The sequence below is a fragment of the Hemitrygon akajei genome, chromosome 2, assembly GCF_048418815.1.
Source record: "Hemitrygon akajei chromosome 2, sHemAka1.3, whole genome shotgun sequence".
Classification (NCBI taxonomy): Eukaryota; Metazoa; Chordata; class Chondrichthyes; order Myliobatiformes; family Dasyatidae; genus Hemitrygon; species Hemitrygon akajei.
This window is the reverse complement of record NC_133125.1, coordinates 63,450,502-63,469,231: the sequence shown is the minus strand read 5'-3', so window position 1 is coordinate 63,469,231 and position 18,730 is coordinate 63,450,502. Positions and strand designations below refer to the sequence as shown.

At 39.6% G+C, this 18,730-nt stretch overlaps 1 protein-coding gene across 2 annotated transcripts; it reads right to left on the bottom strand.

The window, feature by feature from the left end:
- Positions 1-329: 329 nt before the first annotated feature.
- Positions 330-15,391, bottom strand: LOC140713619 (cysteine-rich protein 1). 2 transcript variants are annotated; one of them, XM_073023957.1, is made up of 4 exons: positions 15,262-15,391; positions 14,287-14,381; positions 5,978-6,032; positions 330-916 (listed from the first exon to the last, which is right to left on the bottom strand). In XM_073023957.1, the coding sequence occupies exons 1-4, from the start codon at positions 15,302-15,304 to the stop codon at positions 840-842; spliced, it is 270 nt and encodes an 89-aa protein (XP_072880058.1). In that variant the 5' UTR covers positions 15,305-15,391; the 3' UTR covers positions 330-839. The 2 variants fall into 2 exon arrangements, with proteins under 2 accessions (XP_072880058.1, XP_072880066.1); XM_073023965.1 differs by lacking the exon at positions 5,978-6,032.
- Between the last annotated feature and the right edge of the window lie 3,339 nt (positions 15,392-18,730).

Genomic DNA, 18,730 nt, shown 5'->3' with positions numbered 1-18,730 from the left:
CTGTTTCAAATCTACTTTTTAACAATGCTGTGAATTTTTGAGGAGGTTTAATTTGGCAGAGGCTTCTCTTTTTTTTGCACCAAATGATAGATGAAATCCAATTTCAATGATAAGAAATTTCTGTTCAGAGAGAGCAAACATAGCATCAGCTTTTATTTTCAGAAGCCATCTGGAAACTCAGTATCTATATTTCAGTCAATGATTAGTTGACATACAAATTTTCTATTATATATGGAATTTAAAGTGAGAAAATGATAATAGTGTAGCAACAGGAAGTCAAGAGATGCAGACAGGAAGTGCAGAAATATTTTTTTATTACAGAAGGATATAACATTCTTACAAATAAAATGATATTCTATTGCACACGTTACTCATGTATAGCTGCAAATAGCAGTCCATACATTAGTTACTGCAATTGATTCAGTGCACAAATGGATGGAACACTAACCAGTCTGTAGAGACCGGTCTGTTTCACAGCAGCTTGTCTCCAATCAATCAAATTGGAAAAAAGAATAACAATGAGCTGCTTTATGAAGAATCATAGATTTCTGTATTGTCCTTTGAAGACTTGATTTCACTAAAAGTACAAACAGGACGACAGAATTACTGTCAGACATTCTGAAGCAAACAGATTGGTTTCATGTACAAAGCTATATTACCATGGATGGTTTGAGATCAAGTCACTTTGAAACATTTTCTCATTTACATAACAATGGAGTGCAGCAACTAATTAATTTCTAAAGATAAAATTGTTTCTACAAGCTGTTACTTTTCTGTACGTTGCTGTTCTGATTTTCTCAAGAGTTAAAGCTGCAAGTCGTTCTTATAACAGGATGAAGCTAAGTGCTGGGGTTCTCAACTGGAACATTGGATCCGGCTGCTCCAGAAGTAGTTCGAGATGCTGGCCGCCTTGGTCCTGCAGTGAAATACAAGCAACAATAAAATTAAGTGAATATTAAAGGACTATTAACAAAGTATCAGACACTAGGAACTTCACCTACTGAGTTTATACACAGTTCTCAAATTGCTTGCCTTATAGTACTGTATGGGCATGATTTAGCATTTAGTTTGTTTCTTTAGAATGATTAATATCTAAAACTGTACATTGTACATTTCGTTATATCCCTGCTAAATATTTGCATATCAATTCAGCTCTTTGGAGTTCATATTGCTTCATGGTTAAACCCCTCAAACCTGTGCACAGTTCTGACTAACTTGTTTCTTCCTGGACTATTCACTTAATGTTCACTCTATGCCTGTAATTTATTTAGAAAACTATTTTGATACTGATTTTTTTAAATTTCTAAGTTCCTAGAACTTTGATTTACTTCAGACTCCGAAGGTAAAAAGACAAGAAGCTACAATAAATACTCTGTGCTCTGTGTTTGTCTGTGAAGTTAATTGTGAAAGTACAGTACGTCACTAGCTGGAGCCCCAGCCTGAACAGTTACAGACTGAAATCACTGCTTTAGATCTCCCAACCAAAACAGGGGTATCTATTATTGGCTCTGTTCATCTGAGCAACTGATTGAATAATGCTGGTAATATTTGTTGAAAGTATCATGATCATATAACAAGAATGTACTGAGAGGTTCTGATGAAGTCAAGCAGAAAGAGGCTGATACCTTGTTTTTCCATTTAGTTTTTTTTGTAGTATAGTTTTATATGTAAAGTAAATGGAAAATTTGACTACTAAATCTCTTAGGAGGCTTGGGGATTCAAGATTCACTTTCTGTAGACATACCATGGTACAGATTGTTCTTTTTCTAATATTGGTTTGACAACGTTCTTCATTAGAAGGTGATATGAAATGCAAGTTAAATTGTAGTGTTCTCAATGATGTACACGTAATAACCTTAGTGCATGACGGTAGAGGTGACTTGCTTGCTGCTGCGTTTCATGTGTGCTTGACATCTGGTGTGTTAAGACACAGAATCTTTCTTTTGCTGTTGGTAATGAGACCGCTTATCTCTGTCCTCATGTTGGTGTACATATATTTAGTACGCAGCAACTATGTCAAGAACTTGATTGCATTTGAACCTTAATCTGTAATTAGCTGATGGTGCATATGAATCATTATTTCTGTGAAATAGTGAACCCTTCCAAACTGATAATGATGGAAGAGGAAAGATTCTATATATACTGTGTTCATGTATATTGTGTTAACTGATACACCTGCTCCTGCTTGTCCCAACTGTGGTGTTTGTAGTACCACAGAGCAGAATATCAGGAGGGTATACTGTGGAGTAGAGACTCTTGAACTGATATTCCATGGGTAATTCAGACTTTAGTAGCCATTCTAACAGAAATTATTAAGCAGGATTGCCAAAGTTGGCAGGAGTTTGTATAGACCAAATTGGTGACGTAATCACTATGAACTTCAGTTTTGGCTAGTGTAAAAACCACAAAATATCACATCTATTTACTGAATGGATTTGATCGCATGAATCAAAATTAATTGATTGTGCTACAGATAATGGTATAAGCCTGATAAAATAGTACTTACAATTTGTTTGTAGATACAGAAACTGGTGGCAATGCTACATCATAAACTAACTCAGCATAGTACCATTTAATTACAAATATTGCATGATTTGTAGCTCAAGACCATGGAGCTGTTGAGTTGTTGAAACCTTTGGGTAGTAGAGAAAGGGAACCTGGTTTGATGGATATGAAACTCTACCCAATACAGTTGTCTGAATGCTTCATGAAACGCCATAGCAAACTGTGGAGTTATATAAAGAATTGGTGAGAAACAGGAATAAAGCATATCCTCACTAGCTCAGGCTTATTAAGGGGAGGCAGTAGTGGTAATCTTTCCAATTTACACCACAAGAACAAAATAAGTACCTTTCATTATAATGAAAGAGAAGACCATAGTTTCCACAGTGTTTCAGTTTTTTAAAAAAACAGAAGTATTTAAAGAGAAGTGGTTAAAACAGTGATGAAATAAAAATCATAGATTGAAAGAAGGAGTAAACTAGCATTTACAGTATATAAAGCATCTTTTGCATTGCCAGGAGATACTGAAGCATTTCACAGCCAGTGAATTGTTTAAGTACTACAGTTGTTTTTAACTCAGTCAGTGTGGCAGACAATTTGTGCATAATTCACATTCATAAGATAAATAATCTGTTTTAGTAGTGTTACCTGATGAGGAAAAAGAATTGTTCAGGCATTGCAAGACACATTTTTTGCCAATATTGATATAAGCTCACTGGTAAGCACAAGAGAGCAAATGGTGTCTTTGTTTAATGTTTTGCTGGAAAGCCAACACTTCTGACAGTGTAGCCCTCTCTCAGTGCATCACTTACAGTGAAGACCTTCAAACTGTAATTCCATAGGAAATCTAGGTATTACGAACAACTACATCTGAACAGAAATAAAATGGATTGCCAAAAATGGACTGGAATCCTTTGTAAACAAGACTGAATTCAGTTAGAGTCATTGAGTTACAAAGCAATACAGTGCAGAAACAGGCCCTTCTGCCCAATGGCTCCATGCTGTTCATGTTGCTCAACCAGCTCTTCCCAATTTCCTGCATTCAGCTCAAATCCCTCTAAGCCCCACTCCTCCCAGTACCTGGCTAAATACTTCTTAAACAATACTACTGTATCTGCCTTGCCAACTTCTTCTGGCGGATCATCCCATGTACTCATCACCCCCTGCATGAAAAAGTTTCCTTTCAGTTCTCTTTTAAATCTTTCCCTTCCCATCCTAGATCTCTGCCCCCTAGTTTTGGACTCTTCCATTACCATTCACCTTATCAAAACAAAAGAGATGGTTGTTGACTCTAGGAGGGCACAGAGCGACCACTCCCTGCTGAACATCGACGGCTCCTTGGTAGAGATTGTTAAGAGCACGAGATTTCTTGGTGCTCACCTGGCAGAGAATCTCACCTGGTCCCTCAACACCAGCTCCATAGCAAAGAAAGCCCAGCAGCGCCTCTACTTTCTGCGAAGGCTGAGGAAAGTCCATCTCCCACCCCCCCATCCTCATCACATTCTACAGGGGTTGTATTGAGAGTATCCTGAGCAGCTGCATCACTGCCTGGTTCGGAAATTGCACCATCTTGGATCGCAAGACTCTGCAGTGGATAGTGAGGTCAGCTGAGAAGATCATCGGGGTCTCTCTTCCCACCATCATGGACATTTACACTACACGTTGCATCCGCAAAGCAAACAGCATTATGAAGGACTCCACGCACCCCTCATACAATCTCTTCTCCCTCCTGCCATCTGGGAAAAGGCACCGAAGCATTCGGGCTCTCACAACCAGACTATGTAACAGTTTCTTCCCCCAGGCTATCAGACTCCTCAACACCTAGAGCCTGGACTGACACCTTACTGTCTAATTGTCTTGTTTATTATTTGTTGTAATGCCTGCACTGTTTTGTGCACTTTATGCAGTCCTGGGTAGGTCTGTAGCCTAGTGTGGTTTTTTTTCCTGTGTTGTGTTTTTTTTAATTACGTAGTTCAGTCTAGTTTTTGTACTGTGTCATGTAACACCATGGTCCTGAAAAACGTTGTCTCATTTTTACTATGCACTGTACCAGCAGTTATGGTCGAAATGACAATAAAAGGGACTTGACTTGACTTATCTGCACCTCTCATTATTTTAAACATTTCTATAAGGTCACCTCTTATTCTCCTACTTTCCAAGAAATAGAGACTTAGCCTGACTTCTCCCTGTAACTCAGGCTCTTTAGACTTGGCAACAGCCTTGTCAATCTTCTCTGCAAGTTTTCCAGTTTAACCACAGTTAGCTTAATCTTTGTGAACCAATTTCATTTTGCTAGAGCTAACCCACAAGCTATCAAACCTATTTAATGATTTATACTAAAACTTTGGATAAATTGCACAGCATTTTGGTTATTTGAAGATTTTCCTGCACAGGACATCATGAGGAAGCAGAGTGAACAGTAGATTGGAGTGAATGGAAGCTCTATCGGTCAGCTGATGAAAAGAATGTGTTAGTTACCCCAAGGTTCTATTAACCACAAAAATGTGGAAATAAATTTTAAAATGAATCTTTAAAATCATTAAGGTTATGTTATACTGTGGTTAGTGAGTGTTTTTGTGTATATATGGCTCTGCTCTTCGATCTTTGTGTAGGTGTACCTCTGCAATTCTGCCTTTCACTATTTGTCTGTGTCTGTGGTCTCTTTATTATAACAGATAAATACTAGGAATGACAGTGGATTCAGTCCAATAAACCACGGGTAAAACCTTCTCAACCATTGACCACATCTACATGAAACGTTGCTGTAGGAAAGCACCACCAGTTTCAAGGACAGCTTCTACCCCTCAACCATCAGGCTCTTGAACAAAAGGGGATAACTACACTCATTCTATTTCTGGTGTTCCCACAACCGATGGTCTCACTTTAAGGCATATATGTCAAACTCAAGGCCCGCGGGCCAAATCTGGCCCGCTGTGGAATTATCTTTGGCCCGCGAGATAATATCTAATTACTATTAAAGCTGGCCCCAGTAATCGAAGCGCCTATGGCGTATAATATGGCTAATGCTGAGTTTATTCAGGTACCAGGTTTTCAGGGTTTTTAAGTGTTTATTCGGCAGTCTTCTTCATAAGAAACGGAATTTGTAAAGGGAAACACTTTGTAGTTATAGCAGAGACTGAGACACATGAGAGCAGGCTGAAAAAACGGAGGCAACGAAAGCTGCGTTCGCACGTGTCCGACTGATCCGGCCCGCATGAAGCTGCATTTTGCTCAATCCGGCCAGTGACCTAAAATGAGTTTGACACCCCTGCTTTAAGGACTCTTTATCTTGTCAATTCATGCTCGTTATTTATTGCTATTTATTTATATTTGTATTTGCACAGTTTAGTGTTCATTGATCCTGTTTACAGTTACTGTTCTATAGACTTGCTTAGTGTTTCCGCAGAAAAAAATCTCGGGGTGGAGACATGTATGCACTCTGATAATAAATTTTACTTTGAATATACTACCTTACCTCTTGGTCCAAAATACTGTAGGTAGCAGTGGCTGCAGTATGGTTTCTCATCATGCTAAGCAAAAGAAACAACAATGAAATTAATTTGGAAAATGTCTTTCATCCAAAAATATCCCTTTTTTAAAAAAACTTGCAACACACACAGTATGCTGGATGAACTCAGCAGGCCAGGCAGTATCTATGGAAAAGAGTACAGTTGATGTTTCGGGCCGAGACCCTTCAGCAGGACTGAAGAAAAACCTTGGCCTGAACATTGACTTTTCCATAGATACTGCCTGACCTGCTGAGATCCTCCTGTATTTTGTGTGTGTTGCTTGGATTTCCAGCATCTGCAGATTTTCCCTTTTTTTAAAAAAAACTTTTCTGCTTTTGTCATAGTCTCATGCTTTAAACATAATGGGTAATGAGCACAGCAAAATTCCACATTCGACAAATGGCAATGAATATTCTGTCAGTCTCTCTTTGGTAATATTGATTGAGAAGGAGATGTCATTAAGAATCTTTGTTTAATAACTGCACCTCCAACAGTATAGGAATCTGAACAAGTGAACTGTCTTCAATGACTGTAGACTCTTGTCAGCAGAAACTCACATTTATCATCCACAGGTTTACAATATGCATTTCTCTGATAATACTTCTCACTCAAAATACCTGTTCAAGCAGTTAATGTATAGCATTTGACTACAGACATGGGGCAGCAGATTTCCGACAAGTATAAATTCTCCTAAAAAGCACCTACAACTATGCTCATGCTTGATGATGGGAGAGAGGTTTGCACAAAGCTGCAGGACTACAGAAGGAGGCTGATTATGGTGACTGCATTTTCAAGGCTCAACTAGCTTCCTGTCTCATTTGGAGCCAGCTATAAAGTTTTTGTAGCAGCTGAAGCCTCCAGTTGATGTAAATGCTGTTTACTGTGGCATGGTATGTGTTAGGAGGATGGCTGTAGCATGTAGACTCAATATGCAGCTCATGATACCATCCATTCAGAGTGCTGCTTGCAGCCTGCACAATTAATAGGCCCACGTCGTGTCTCAAACCTGCTCTCTCATTGGATATCGTGGTCAGTCTTGTACCTTAACTATTTTTCTGCCCTTTCCCCATATTCAATGAACAACCACAATTAATTATGCAGAATTTCAAACAGTAAACCCCGTCAGTAAAGATATTTCTCCTCACTTCACTCCTAACCGATTGTCCAGAGACCAATCTCCTTACATGCCAGAAGAAATAAACTCTGAGCACTCCTGAGCTACCAAGCAAACTTAGTTATTCCGGCTAATAATGTAGCTTTGCTTAATCCAGGAACCTAAGTTTCTGTCAACATTTCTTTATTATTAATTGACCATTAGTCCAAAAACGTATCCAATCAGAATCAGGTTTAATATCTGTGGCATGTACCGTGGAAGTTGTTGTTTTGCAGCAGCAGTAGATTGCAATACATAATAATAAACAACTAAATTACAATAAGAAATATATATAAACAAGTTGTGCAAAAAGAGAGCAAAAATGAAAGTAAAAAATAGCGAGGGAGTGTACAGGGGTTCATTGTCCATTCAGAAATCTAATGGTGGAGGGGAAGAAGCTGTTTCTAAAATGTATGCGTATGTTGAGTATGTGTCTTCAGGTTCCTGTACCTTGATAGTAGCAATGAGAATTATTTCTATAAAATTAATCTCATGTCCTGGGTTATGTTTGTTTACATAATATTTTAATAAGCCTACAGAATATAACATTCTGTATCCTTTTAGGGAATTAGCTCAGAAAACTCCTACATATAAAGTGAAATTGAAATGTAGTTGGATGACAGCAAAAGGAAACTAAACCTTTATGTAGTAGTAGGCAGTGTTGATCCCAGGGGATGATGGGTTTGTGCCTCTGGTGGACTGTGTCCTCTCCAGGGCGCAAGACTGGGTGGGAAGATTTGAAGAACCGGCTGTTGCCCATGCAGCAGATTCCTGCTCTCCACGTCACTGATGTAGTCCAAGAGAAGGGCAAGTGCTGATACAACTTGGCACCAGTGTCATCACAGAGGTTGCCAGAGGGAAACTGTAAACAGCATCAAACTGCCTCAGGGACCCCGGCCATGGATTTCTTCCTCAGGGTTTACACCCGAAGCCTTTCCCACGGGTGGGTATGGCCACAAGGCAGCAGAAGTTTAAGATCGGTTTTCTTTCTCCGAGGCGGGCTGCTGTCCAAGGCTGACAGCTCCACCTGCCCGAAAACCTTTATATAAAGTACATCATAATGAAAAATGACTTTTTTTTATGATGATTCCTCAAAACTGTGCTTGTTGGGTAATTAGACTAATCCCCATTTTAACTACTTGGTGCTTAGGTGCTTTTATATAGCTTCTCCAAGTTGATTTACAGGAATTTTTCTAATCCAAGCTTGCAAATGAACCAAAATATGGCACATCAGTGGAGGTTTGATTTTGGAGTCATGATAGTTGAAACCCAGCAATCAATGTGGGAGCAATGAAGTTAGAGGATGATCATAAATCTAGAGTGAGAGAGATGAAAATATTTTGGATGGCTTTTAGACTGAAGGAAATTAAAGATAAGGAAGGGCAAGATCATAGAGGTGCTAGACAAGGCTGCATACAGTGACATTTGTATAGTCAGAGAGAGAGATATTGGGAATATTCCCCTGACAATCAAAGCCTTTTAAATGACTGATATCAGCTTTACAGAAATAATTTATGTGTAACTACCCTCCCCTCTAATATAATTATAATATAATTAGGCCTCACCAACATGTTATACAATATCAACATACCATCCAGCTCCTGTACCCAATATATTAATTTATGAAGGCCAATGTGCCAAAAGCTCTCTTTAACACCCTATCTACTTGTGATGCCACTTTCAAGGAATTATGGACCTGTATTCCCAGATCCCTCTGTTCCACCGCACTCCTCAGTGCCCTACTCCTCACTGTATTAGCCCTACCCTAGTTGGTATCCAAGGTGTAACCTGGCTACCCTGGCTGCTCATCCAAAGTGCAACTCCACACACTTCTCAGTATTAACTTTCATCAGCCATTTTTCCAGCTTTGGCAGTCTTCCTCACTGTCCACAATACCTCCAATCGTGACATCATCCACAAATTTGCTGATCCACTTTACCACATTATCATCCAGATCATTGATATAGGTAACAAAGAGCAGACCCAGCACCAATCCCTGCAATACTCCACTCATCACAGGCCTCCAGTCAGTAGGGCAACCATTTACTACCACTCTCCAGCTTTTCCTGCAAAACCATTTTACTGCCTCATATTGAAGGTAAGGCAGACTAGTTCAGAGCATGGATCAACGCATGGAATTATGATATTGTAGCCTTTAGTGAGACTTGGTTGCAGGAGGAGCAGGACTGAGAGCTCAATGTTTTAGGGTTACTTTGCTTTAGATGTGATGGAGTGGGAGGGATTAAAGGGAGGGGTGATGTTACTAGTCAGGGAAAACATCAAAGCAGAGCTCAGTCAGGACAGACTGGAGAACTTGTCCAGTGAGGTGTTATGAGTGGAGGTGAGAAATAAGAAAGTTATGATCACATTAATGGAGCTATATTATAGACCATAAAACAGTCCAAGGGATTTAGAGGAACAAATTTGTAGAGAGACCCGCAGGCTGTTGCAAGAAACATAAGGTTGTGATAGTAGGTGATTTTAACTTTCCACCTATTGACTGGGACTCCTATACTGTAAAAGAACTAGATGAGATAGAGTTTGTCAAATGTGTTCAAAAGTTTCCTTAATCATTATATAGAAGTGCCAATGATCCAGTGATCTTACTGCCATTAGTTCAAGGTAATTATGGAAAAAGATAGGTCTGGTCCTTGGGTTGTGATTCTAAATTGGAGAAAGGCCAATTTTGATGGTATTAGAAAGGATCTGGCAAATGTGTATTGAGTCAGGCTGTTTTCTAGCAAAAGTGTACCTCGTAAATAGGAAGCCTTCAAAAGTGAAATTTTGAGAGTTTAAAGCTAGCATGTGCCTGCCAGAAGAAACGACGAGGATAACAGGTTTAGGGAGTTAGGTGCTAAGTTAAAGGACAGGACCTCCAGGGTTGTGATCTCAGGGTTGCTATCCAAACCACGTGTTAGTGAGGTCAGAAAGAGGAAGTTAATACAATTTAACACATGGCTAAGGAGTTAGTGCTGGAGGAAGGGCTTCAGATTTTTGGATCGTTGGGCTCTCTTCCAGGGAAGGTGCGACCTGTGTAGAAGATAAGGTTTGCACCTAAACTGGAGGGAGACTAATATCCTAGTGGGACGCTTTGCAAGTGCTGGATGGTGGGAGGCTGGGGGGGGGGGGGGGGGTTCAATTAGAGTTGCGGGGAGGTGGGAACCAGAATGTCAGAACTATAGTAGAGTGATTGTGGACACAGATGTTTTTAAGACCACAGACAAAGTCAGGAAGCAAAAGATTGGGCAAGGTGTGATAGATGTTCTGATTTGTGTACAGTGCATTTCAATGCAAAAGGTATTGAAGAGAAGGCAGATGAGTTCAGGGCATGGTGATATTGTGGCTACTCCATCTGGTTCAGGTGACCTGTCTACCTTCAGCTTCCCAAGTGCCTTCTCCTCAGAAATAGCGACTACACTCTCCCTGAGCTCCCGAATTTCTGGCATACTCCTAGTGTCTTCCACACTGAAGACTGATGCAAAATACTTAAGTTTATCCGTCATTTCTTTGTCCCCTATTACTATCTCTCCAGCATCATTTTCCTGTGGTTTGATATCCACTCTCACTCCTCTTTATATATCTGGAAAAAAAAACTTCTGGTATCCTCTTTTATATTATTGGCTAGTTTACCTTCATATTTCATCATTTCTCTCCTTACAACTTTTTAGTTGCCCTCCATTTGTTTTTAGAAGCTTCCCAATCGTCTAATTCCCTACTAATTTTTGCTATATTATACACCCTCACTTTTGCTTTAATGCTGTCTTTGACTTTCCTTGTCAGCCATGGTTGTATCATCTGCCCTTTAGATTACTTCTTCATCTTTGAGATACATCTATCCTGCACTTTGTGAGTTACCGGTACAGCCTCCAGCCATTGCTGTTCTGTTGGCATCCCTGCTAATGTACCCTTCCAATCAACATTGGTCAGCTCCTCTCTCATGCCTCTGTAATTTCTTTTATTCCACTGTGATACTGATATATCTGACTTTAGCTTCTTCCTCTCAACTGCACAGTAAATTTTATCATATAATGATCACTGAGTCCTTGGGATTCCCTTACCTTCCCTTACCTCCCCAATCAACTTTGGTTCATTACACTGAAACCACTCCAGAATCACCTTTCCCCTAGTGGGTTCAACCACAAGCTGCCATAAAAAGACCTATTGTAGGCATGCTACAGATTCCCTCTCTTTGGATCCAGTGCCAACCTAATTTTCCCCATCTATCTGCAGATTGAAATCCCCCGTGACAATCGTAAATTTCCTTTTTTACATGCCTTTTCTATCTCCCATTGTAATTTGTATCTCACATCCTGGCTATTGTTCAGAGGCCTGTATGCAACTCCCATCAGAACTTTTTTAACCTTGTAGTTTCTTAACTCCACCCACAAGGATTCTACATCTTCCAAACCTATGTCACCTCTTTCTGCCTACTCTCTGCATACCTGCCTGTCTTTTTGATACAATGGGTATCCCTGGATGTCAAACTTCCAACTATTATCTTCTTTCAGCCATGACTCAGTGATGCCCACAGTGTGATACTGCCAATCTCTAACTGTGCTGCAAGATCATCTACTTTATTCCAAATACTACATGCATTCAAATATAACATGTTTTAAATATATCTGTGTTTTTCCTCCAGTTCAACCTTCAAGGATCTCTGCATTCATCCAATTCTTGCTTCTTCCGCATGCCTGATTTTCCTGGCACAACCAATGATAGCCATACATTCCTAAACCCTATAATCTGAAATTCCTCCCTAAATAGCTTTACCTCTCTACATTCCTCTTACTTTAAATCTACTTTTCAACCAGTCTTTTACTTGCTTATGGTAACATTTCATGATGTGATTTGGTACTAAACTTGCCTCGGGTTTCTTTTTCTATATGTTAAAGACACTTATATAAATGAAAGTTATCAATATTTTCTATAACTATGTAGGTCAAGTATTCACTCTATAAATTAGTGCAGATTATTGGCAACTTGTTTTTGGGTGAAACACTTGATGGATTTCCACCTACCAGACATCTAAACGATGACCAAAATTCAGTCTAGTAATAATAATAATAGTAATACTGATCTGAGCAGATTAGATGTTGATAAGGAAACATCAAATGCCTGGCTCATTGTTGGAGACCTCTTCCCTGAAAGAGGGGTTCCTTGTGGCTATACAAGACCAGATGGTTAATACACAATTGATCAAAAATACATAATAAAAGACCAATAAATTCAAGACAATAAATGCAAAAAATGTCAAGAGAAATCAGAAAGTCCCAACACTTTACAGGATCCTGCAGCACTTAAACATAATCCAATTACTTACACTTGCTCAACCAAGTGGCAACCATCATTCACCAAAATCTTGCTTTAAAATGCAAACTCATAAAAAACACTAAACCTTACTACAAATACAAGCCAGATCCAGTTTTAGATTCAGAGTCCTGCAAATTATATTACAACTAATCCACTATTACCAATCATTATAATCGTTAACTACACAATTAAACAATTAAGGCTACACAGAAATATCTGCGTAAATCTCCAGAAAGCCACAATAATAAACACCACTAGAATTTTCTGAAAGTTCTTCATAACTGAGAAGTGAATGTGCTTGCCTATGCCCATATCTCAGTGTTTACCAGTTTGAGCTGTAAAAAAATAATAACAATAATAACAACTGTCTGGAAATAATATTACAGGATAGACAAGCAAGAACAACTTACTTAATAGATATAACCATTCTACACATATACAATATATGAAAATCAGTCAATGAAAAACACCAGAAATATGCTGAATTAAAAGAGGAAATTGAAAGACTATGGAATACGAACAGGGTATACAATGTCCTGATAATAATTACCTACAACTGATGTCATCCCCAAGTCACTGCACAATAACATTAAACAATCAGGCCTACATAGCATTATCTATGTAAATCTCAAGAAAGCTGCAGTGTTAAACATGACTAGAACAGTCCGAATGTTCCTCACAACTGAGAAATGAGTGTGCTTGGCTAAGCTTGTACCTCAGCTTTTACAGTTCAAATGCAGTTCAAAGTGCTTTACAATAGGATAAAAGGACAAACATAAATAAAATAAAATAAACATGAAAATAAAAGACAAAAAGACGTTAATTAAAAGCAAGATGAAGATGAAATAAATACCATTAGAAATCTACCATCTGAGATGAGTTTGAGTGTTATGACCTCTCTTGCCAGCCCCAAGCAAATTGCTACTGCATCTCTTGCTTCAACAGCTTCAGTATTTCAGACATATGTATCTTTAATCTTTTATTGAAGTCAACTGCTCATAATAAAGATGCACATAAGAAAACAAATGTAAAGCATATATTTGTTTTTGGGTAGTCTTACTTTGTCTGACTGCATTTTAATTGCATTTGTAGTCATTCTGAAGGATTAGATTATGCCACTGATGATAAAAGAAATGTTCAGTCCTCATCTATTCTTTGAAGTTTCTGATTGGCTGGTTCCTTCACTCATTTTTAAAGTGGATTTCCAAAATAGGCGTTTTGAAATTTTAAAGTTATATTTGCATAAAGCATGTCATTACAAAATGTCTCCGAGCTCCATATGGTTTACATTAACAGTCACTGTAACATGTGTAAGGCTATTTTAAAATGTATTAATTTGCTGTCTTGCTTTTACCCTGTAGAGTTAGTCAGTGTGATTTAAATTCATATCCTTTATTTATTCCAACAACCTTCATGCCAGTTACTCATGTTACAGCATTCATTTACACTGATGCACTCACAGCAATGCACACCACACATAATGCAACTGAAACGATCAATTTATCCACTGCTCAAGTAAGCAAGCTTGCTGAGAATCACATTCTCCCTGGTGCTCTGCCATGTAAATGGGGAGAATCCCAGTTGTGGAATTCTAACCCAGATCAAGGCAAAACATAATTAGTTTCATCTCCAGATGTACATGAGGCAGGAGATATTGATGTTCATGATTAAAAAGGAAGCGGCAGATGTTCTGGTTGTTTATAATTCCCACAAGGAGACAAGCATAGAACTAGGTTGATAGGCCAGATTAGAATAATGCAACAAGGCAATAAGACATTGGGGCAAACAGAAAAGGCTTAAGACTGCACTTACGTCTGCATGCTGGCCGGGACTTAACTGACGCTTGCACCGGTAGCATTTCAGACAAAGTGGGTGGTAATCTTTGCCTAAGGATCGCTTTTTCTCCCCTGCAGAAAGAATAGCGTTAATAAAGAATGCTTTCATAACTGGAAAAAATCACTAATACAAACTGAAACACTTTTTTCCCTATAAATGCAAAAATTTTGCCAAGATCTGTTTGATTCAGAGCAACTGAATGGTAGATGAGACATATCCTTTTATCTTTCCCGAACAAGTACACCTTTAATATTGGCCCTAACAGAGATTTCATTATGATACTGATATCCTTTCTGCCTGTTTGGATTAGCTGTTTTATCTAAAAGATTCATTTCAACATGTTTCTTCTAGAGCAGTGTCTGAGGCCGACTTCTAAGACAACTATCACCTCAGTGAGATTTTTTAATGAAAGACGATAATGCGCCCTTTATGCTGTTTTTTATATGCCATTTCTGCAATGACAAATTGGCGTGTGACTGATATGGAGTCCTGCTCCTTATCTACCAACAGCTGTAAGTCGAGTATCTCCAAAGCCACCCTGCTCACCGTATGGTGCACCCACTCTACAGAAAAAGCATCCATTGATGGTTTTAAAAAGAGGGAAGTTAATTATTTTAGTTATACTTAACAAACATTCATCTTCACTCTGTACTAATTAATCTGTTAAGCTCAGGTCTAAACACTTTGATAAATAAGATCACACAGTGTACAATCATCTCATCATGACTGTTCCAGAAATTTCTGTAATTTTTTTGTTTAAAGTCAAAGTAAATTCTCCCTTTAAAATCTTTAGAAGAACATATTATGTCTCTGTCGCCATGTTCTTAAAAAAGCATTCAGTTGAGTTACACAACTCTACCAACTGCAAGAGGGAACAAGCCACACCAACATGTTTACAGAATTAATTTTTCCTTTGGCTAAGTAATATGTTCTGAAGATTTGCACACTCACCAAAATAGACAGGCTTCCCACAACTTGGACAATATGAAAGCATATTTTAAAAATCTCTCAATTCAGTCCTATGGTAGATTAAGATTTTAAAAATGTAAAATAAACCTGACAGGAAAAGCTTGAAATGTGACGTGTTAGCTTTATAGGCAGGATGTGGTTTTCTTCAAGGCAACTATTAGCAAAGTCTCTGAGGAACTTAACTAAAATGCTATTCATCAAAAACTATCAAGTTGCATGGCTCATAATATTTCCTAAAAACTTATTTTGTATTCCAGCCTTTAATATATGGGTGAAACATAAAAACATGACAAAGATCTTTGTCAAGTTTTAAGTAAGTTTGCGTTTATTTAATTACTTATTTTGAAAAATATGTTGTTTGTCAGTAAATGAGAGGTGGCGTTTCTTATTGAATGAGCATATTAACTTTGTTTTCATCTTCCAATATGTGAGCAATTGGCAAGTGGATCATTTTCAGTGGCTTTTTAAGTGAATATTACGTTATCCGGGTGCTTTGTGCTCTATGAACAGGTTGCATCTGTTTGCCCATATATAGTTATCCGGTATACTGCCACTAAGACAGATCACATCTCAGCAGAGGAGCAAAAGAAGCCAGCCCAAAATTATCGAGTAAGAGTGAGAGACATAGATGTGCAGCTGCACTGAGGGCAAACGTACTGAGATGTTGTGTCCCCCTTGCTATTAGCAACTCTCCCTCCACCCACAGAGAAGTAGTTAAAACTCAGAAGTGATGTATCTTGGTATGAAATCCAGGAAGCATTCAGCATTTGCATGCACAGCTGACAGGAGAAGGCTATTTTCAATCTTGTCAGGAGCTCAAACAATGTTGAAGGGAATCTTAATTACACATAACAACGCATTAGATTAAATCTGCCGAGTTTCAGTTCATGATTATCTGCACATAGAGAATAGAATCCTGGATTGATACATCATCAAGGGTATGTTCAGCCCTTCTTCCATGTGCTGCCTCATTGGTGGGTATTTAGAATTCAACCCTTTTTCCCAAATGCCTGCATTTATCTAATTTTATTTCAGTAGCATTCTCCAACAGCTCACTGTATATATGCAAAAAAAAACTTTCTCACATCCCCTCTATGTTCTTTTTGTCTTTATTTTCTGCTTTGTCATTTAATCCTGACTTCTGATGCTGCCTGCGTGGAATTTGTTTTCCTCCAGGTCCTTTGGTTTCCACTTACATCCTCAAAATTGTTAATCTGCTGCTATTGTATCATTTAATTCAAAAATCTGTGAGATCAGCTTGCAGGATGTGGGGCCAGTGAGGGTAGAAGCAGGCTGATTTGGCAGATTAATGCGTGACTGAGAAGCTGGTGCAGGGGGCAGGGCTTCAGGTTTTTGGATCATTGGGATCTCTTCTGGGGGAGGTATGACCTGTTCAAAAGTGACGGGTTGCACCTGAACCCGAGGGGGACCAATATTCTCGCGGGCAGGTTTGTTAGAGCTGTTGGGGAGGGTCTAAACTAATTTGACGGGAGGTTGGGAACCAGAATGAAGGGACTCAGGATAGGACGGATGGTAAAAAAGTGAAGATAGTGTGCAGTCAGACTGTCAGGAAGGGCAGACACATAATGGGACAAAGTTGCAGCCAGCAGGGTGAGTATCAGTGCATTAGAGCTGCCGAATCAAAAGGGGTAGCAAAAATAGCACAGCAAGCATTATATCTCAATGCACGGAGTATAAGAAATAAGGCAGATGATTTTGTTGCACTATCATAGATCGTCAGGTACGATGTTGCGGCCATCACTGAATCGTAGCAGAAGGATGGTTGTAGTTGAGAGCTGAGTGTTCAAGGTCACATGTTGTATCACAGGGATAGCAAGGTAGGTAGAGGGGGTGGTGTGGCTCTGCCGGTAAAGAATGGCGTCAAATCAGTAGAAAGATGTGACGTAGGATCGGAAGATGTTGAATCCTTGTAGGTTGAGTTAAGTAACTGCAAGGGCAAAAGGACTCTGATGGCAGTTATATACAGGCCTCCCAACAGTCGCTGGGATGTGGACCACAGATTACAACAGGAAATAGAAAATAGCGTGTTAAAAGGGCAATGTTATGATAGTCATTGGAGATTTCGACATGTACGTCGATTGGGAAAATCTGTTTGGTAGTGGATCTCAAAAGGATGAGTTTGTTGAACGACTATGAGATAGCATTTTAAAGCAGTTTGTTGTTGAGCCTACTAGGGGATCAGATATACTGGATTGGGTGTTATATAATGAACCAGAGGTGATTAGGGAATGAGGTAAAAGAACCCTTAAGAACCAGTGATCACAATATGATTGAGTTCAACTTGAAATTTGCTAGGGAGAAAGTAAAGTCTGATGTAACAGTATTTCAGTGGAGTAATTACAGTGGTATGAGGGAGGGATTGGCCAAAGTAAGTTGGAAGGAGATGCAGGCATGGATGTCCTGTTCCAACCTCACTCCCTCTGAACGCACTGCCCTCCACTCTCTAACCCTAACCTCACCATCAAACCCGCAGACAAAGGTGGTGCTGTAGTTGTCTGGCGGACAGACCTCTACCTCACTGAGGCCAAACAGCAGCTCTCTGAAACCTCCTCTTACTTACCCCTGGAACAGGACCCCACCAAAAAACATCAAACCATTGTCTCCCGTAATCACCGCCCTTATCAACTCCGGAGACCTTCCATCTTCAGCCAAAAAACTCATAATTCCCACACCTCCTCCCCGAGATCCACAAGCCTGACTGTCCCGGTAGACCCATAGTTTCGGCCTGTTCCTGCCCCACCGAACTTGTATCTGCCTACCTGGACTCCATTTTATCACCCATAGTTCAGTCTCTCCCCACCTACATCCCGGATACATCCCATGCCCTCCACCTCTTCAATAACTTCCAGTTCCCCGGTCCCAACCGCTTCATTTTCACCATGGATGTCCAATCCTTATATACTTCAATTCCCCACCCAGAAGGCGTCAAAGCCCTCCGCTACTTTCTGGACAATAGACCTCACCAGTTCCGCAACACCACCACACTCCTCCGGTTGGCAGAACTGGTACTCACACTTAATAACTTCTCTTTCGGCTCTTCCCACTTTCTCCAGATCAAGGCTGTAGCCATGGGCACTCGAATGGGCCCCAGCTATGCCTGCCTCTTCGTGGGTAATGTGGAACAGTCTATGCTCCAAATCTATACTGGTACTGCTCCCCAACTTTTCCTTCAATACATTGACGACTACATTGGTGCTGCTTCCTGCACCCATGCTGAGCTCGTCAATTTCATCGACTTTGCCTCTAACTTTCACCCAGCCCTCAAATTCACTTGGTCCATCTCGGACACTTCTCTCCCCTTTCTCGATCTCTCGGTCTCCATCTCTGGAGACAGACTGTCCACTGACATCTTCTATAAACCCACTGACTCTCATAACTACCTCGACTATACCTCTTCCCACCCTGCCAATTGTAAAAATGCTATTTCCTA

Coding starts and splice junctions, on each gene's coding strand:
- LOC140713619 (XM_073023957.1), bottom strand. CDS start 15,304: ATGCTTTCATATTGTCCAAGTTGTGGGAAGCCTGTCTATTTTG. Junction 14,382..15,261: donor TGGGAAGCCTGTCTATTTTG/GTGAGTGTGCAA, acceptor TTCTTTCTGCAG/GGGAGAAAAAGCGATCCTTA. Junction 917..5,977: donor ACAGTATTTTGGACCAAGAG/GTAAGGTAGTAT, acceptor ATTTCACTGCAG/GACCAAGGCGGCCAGCATCT.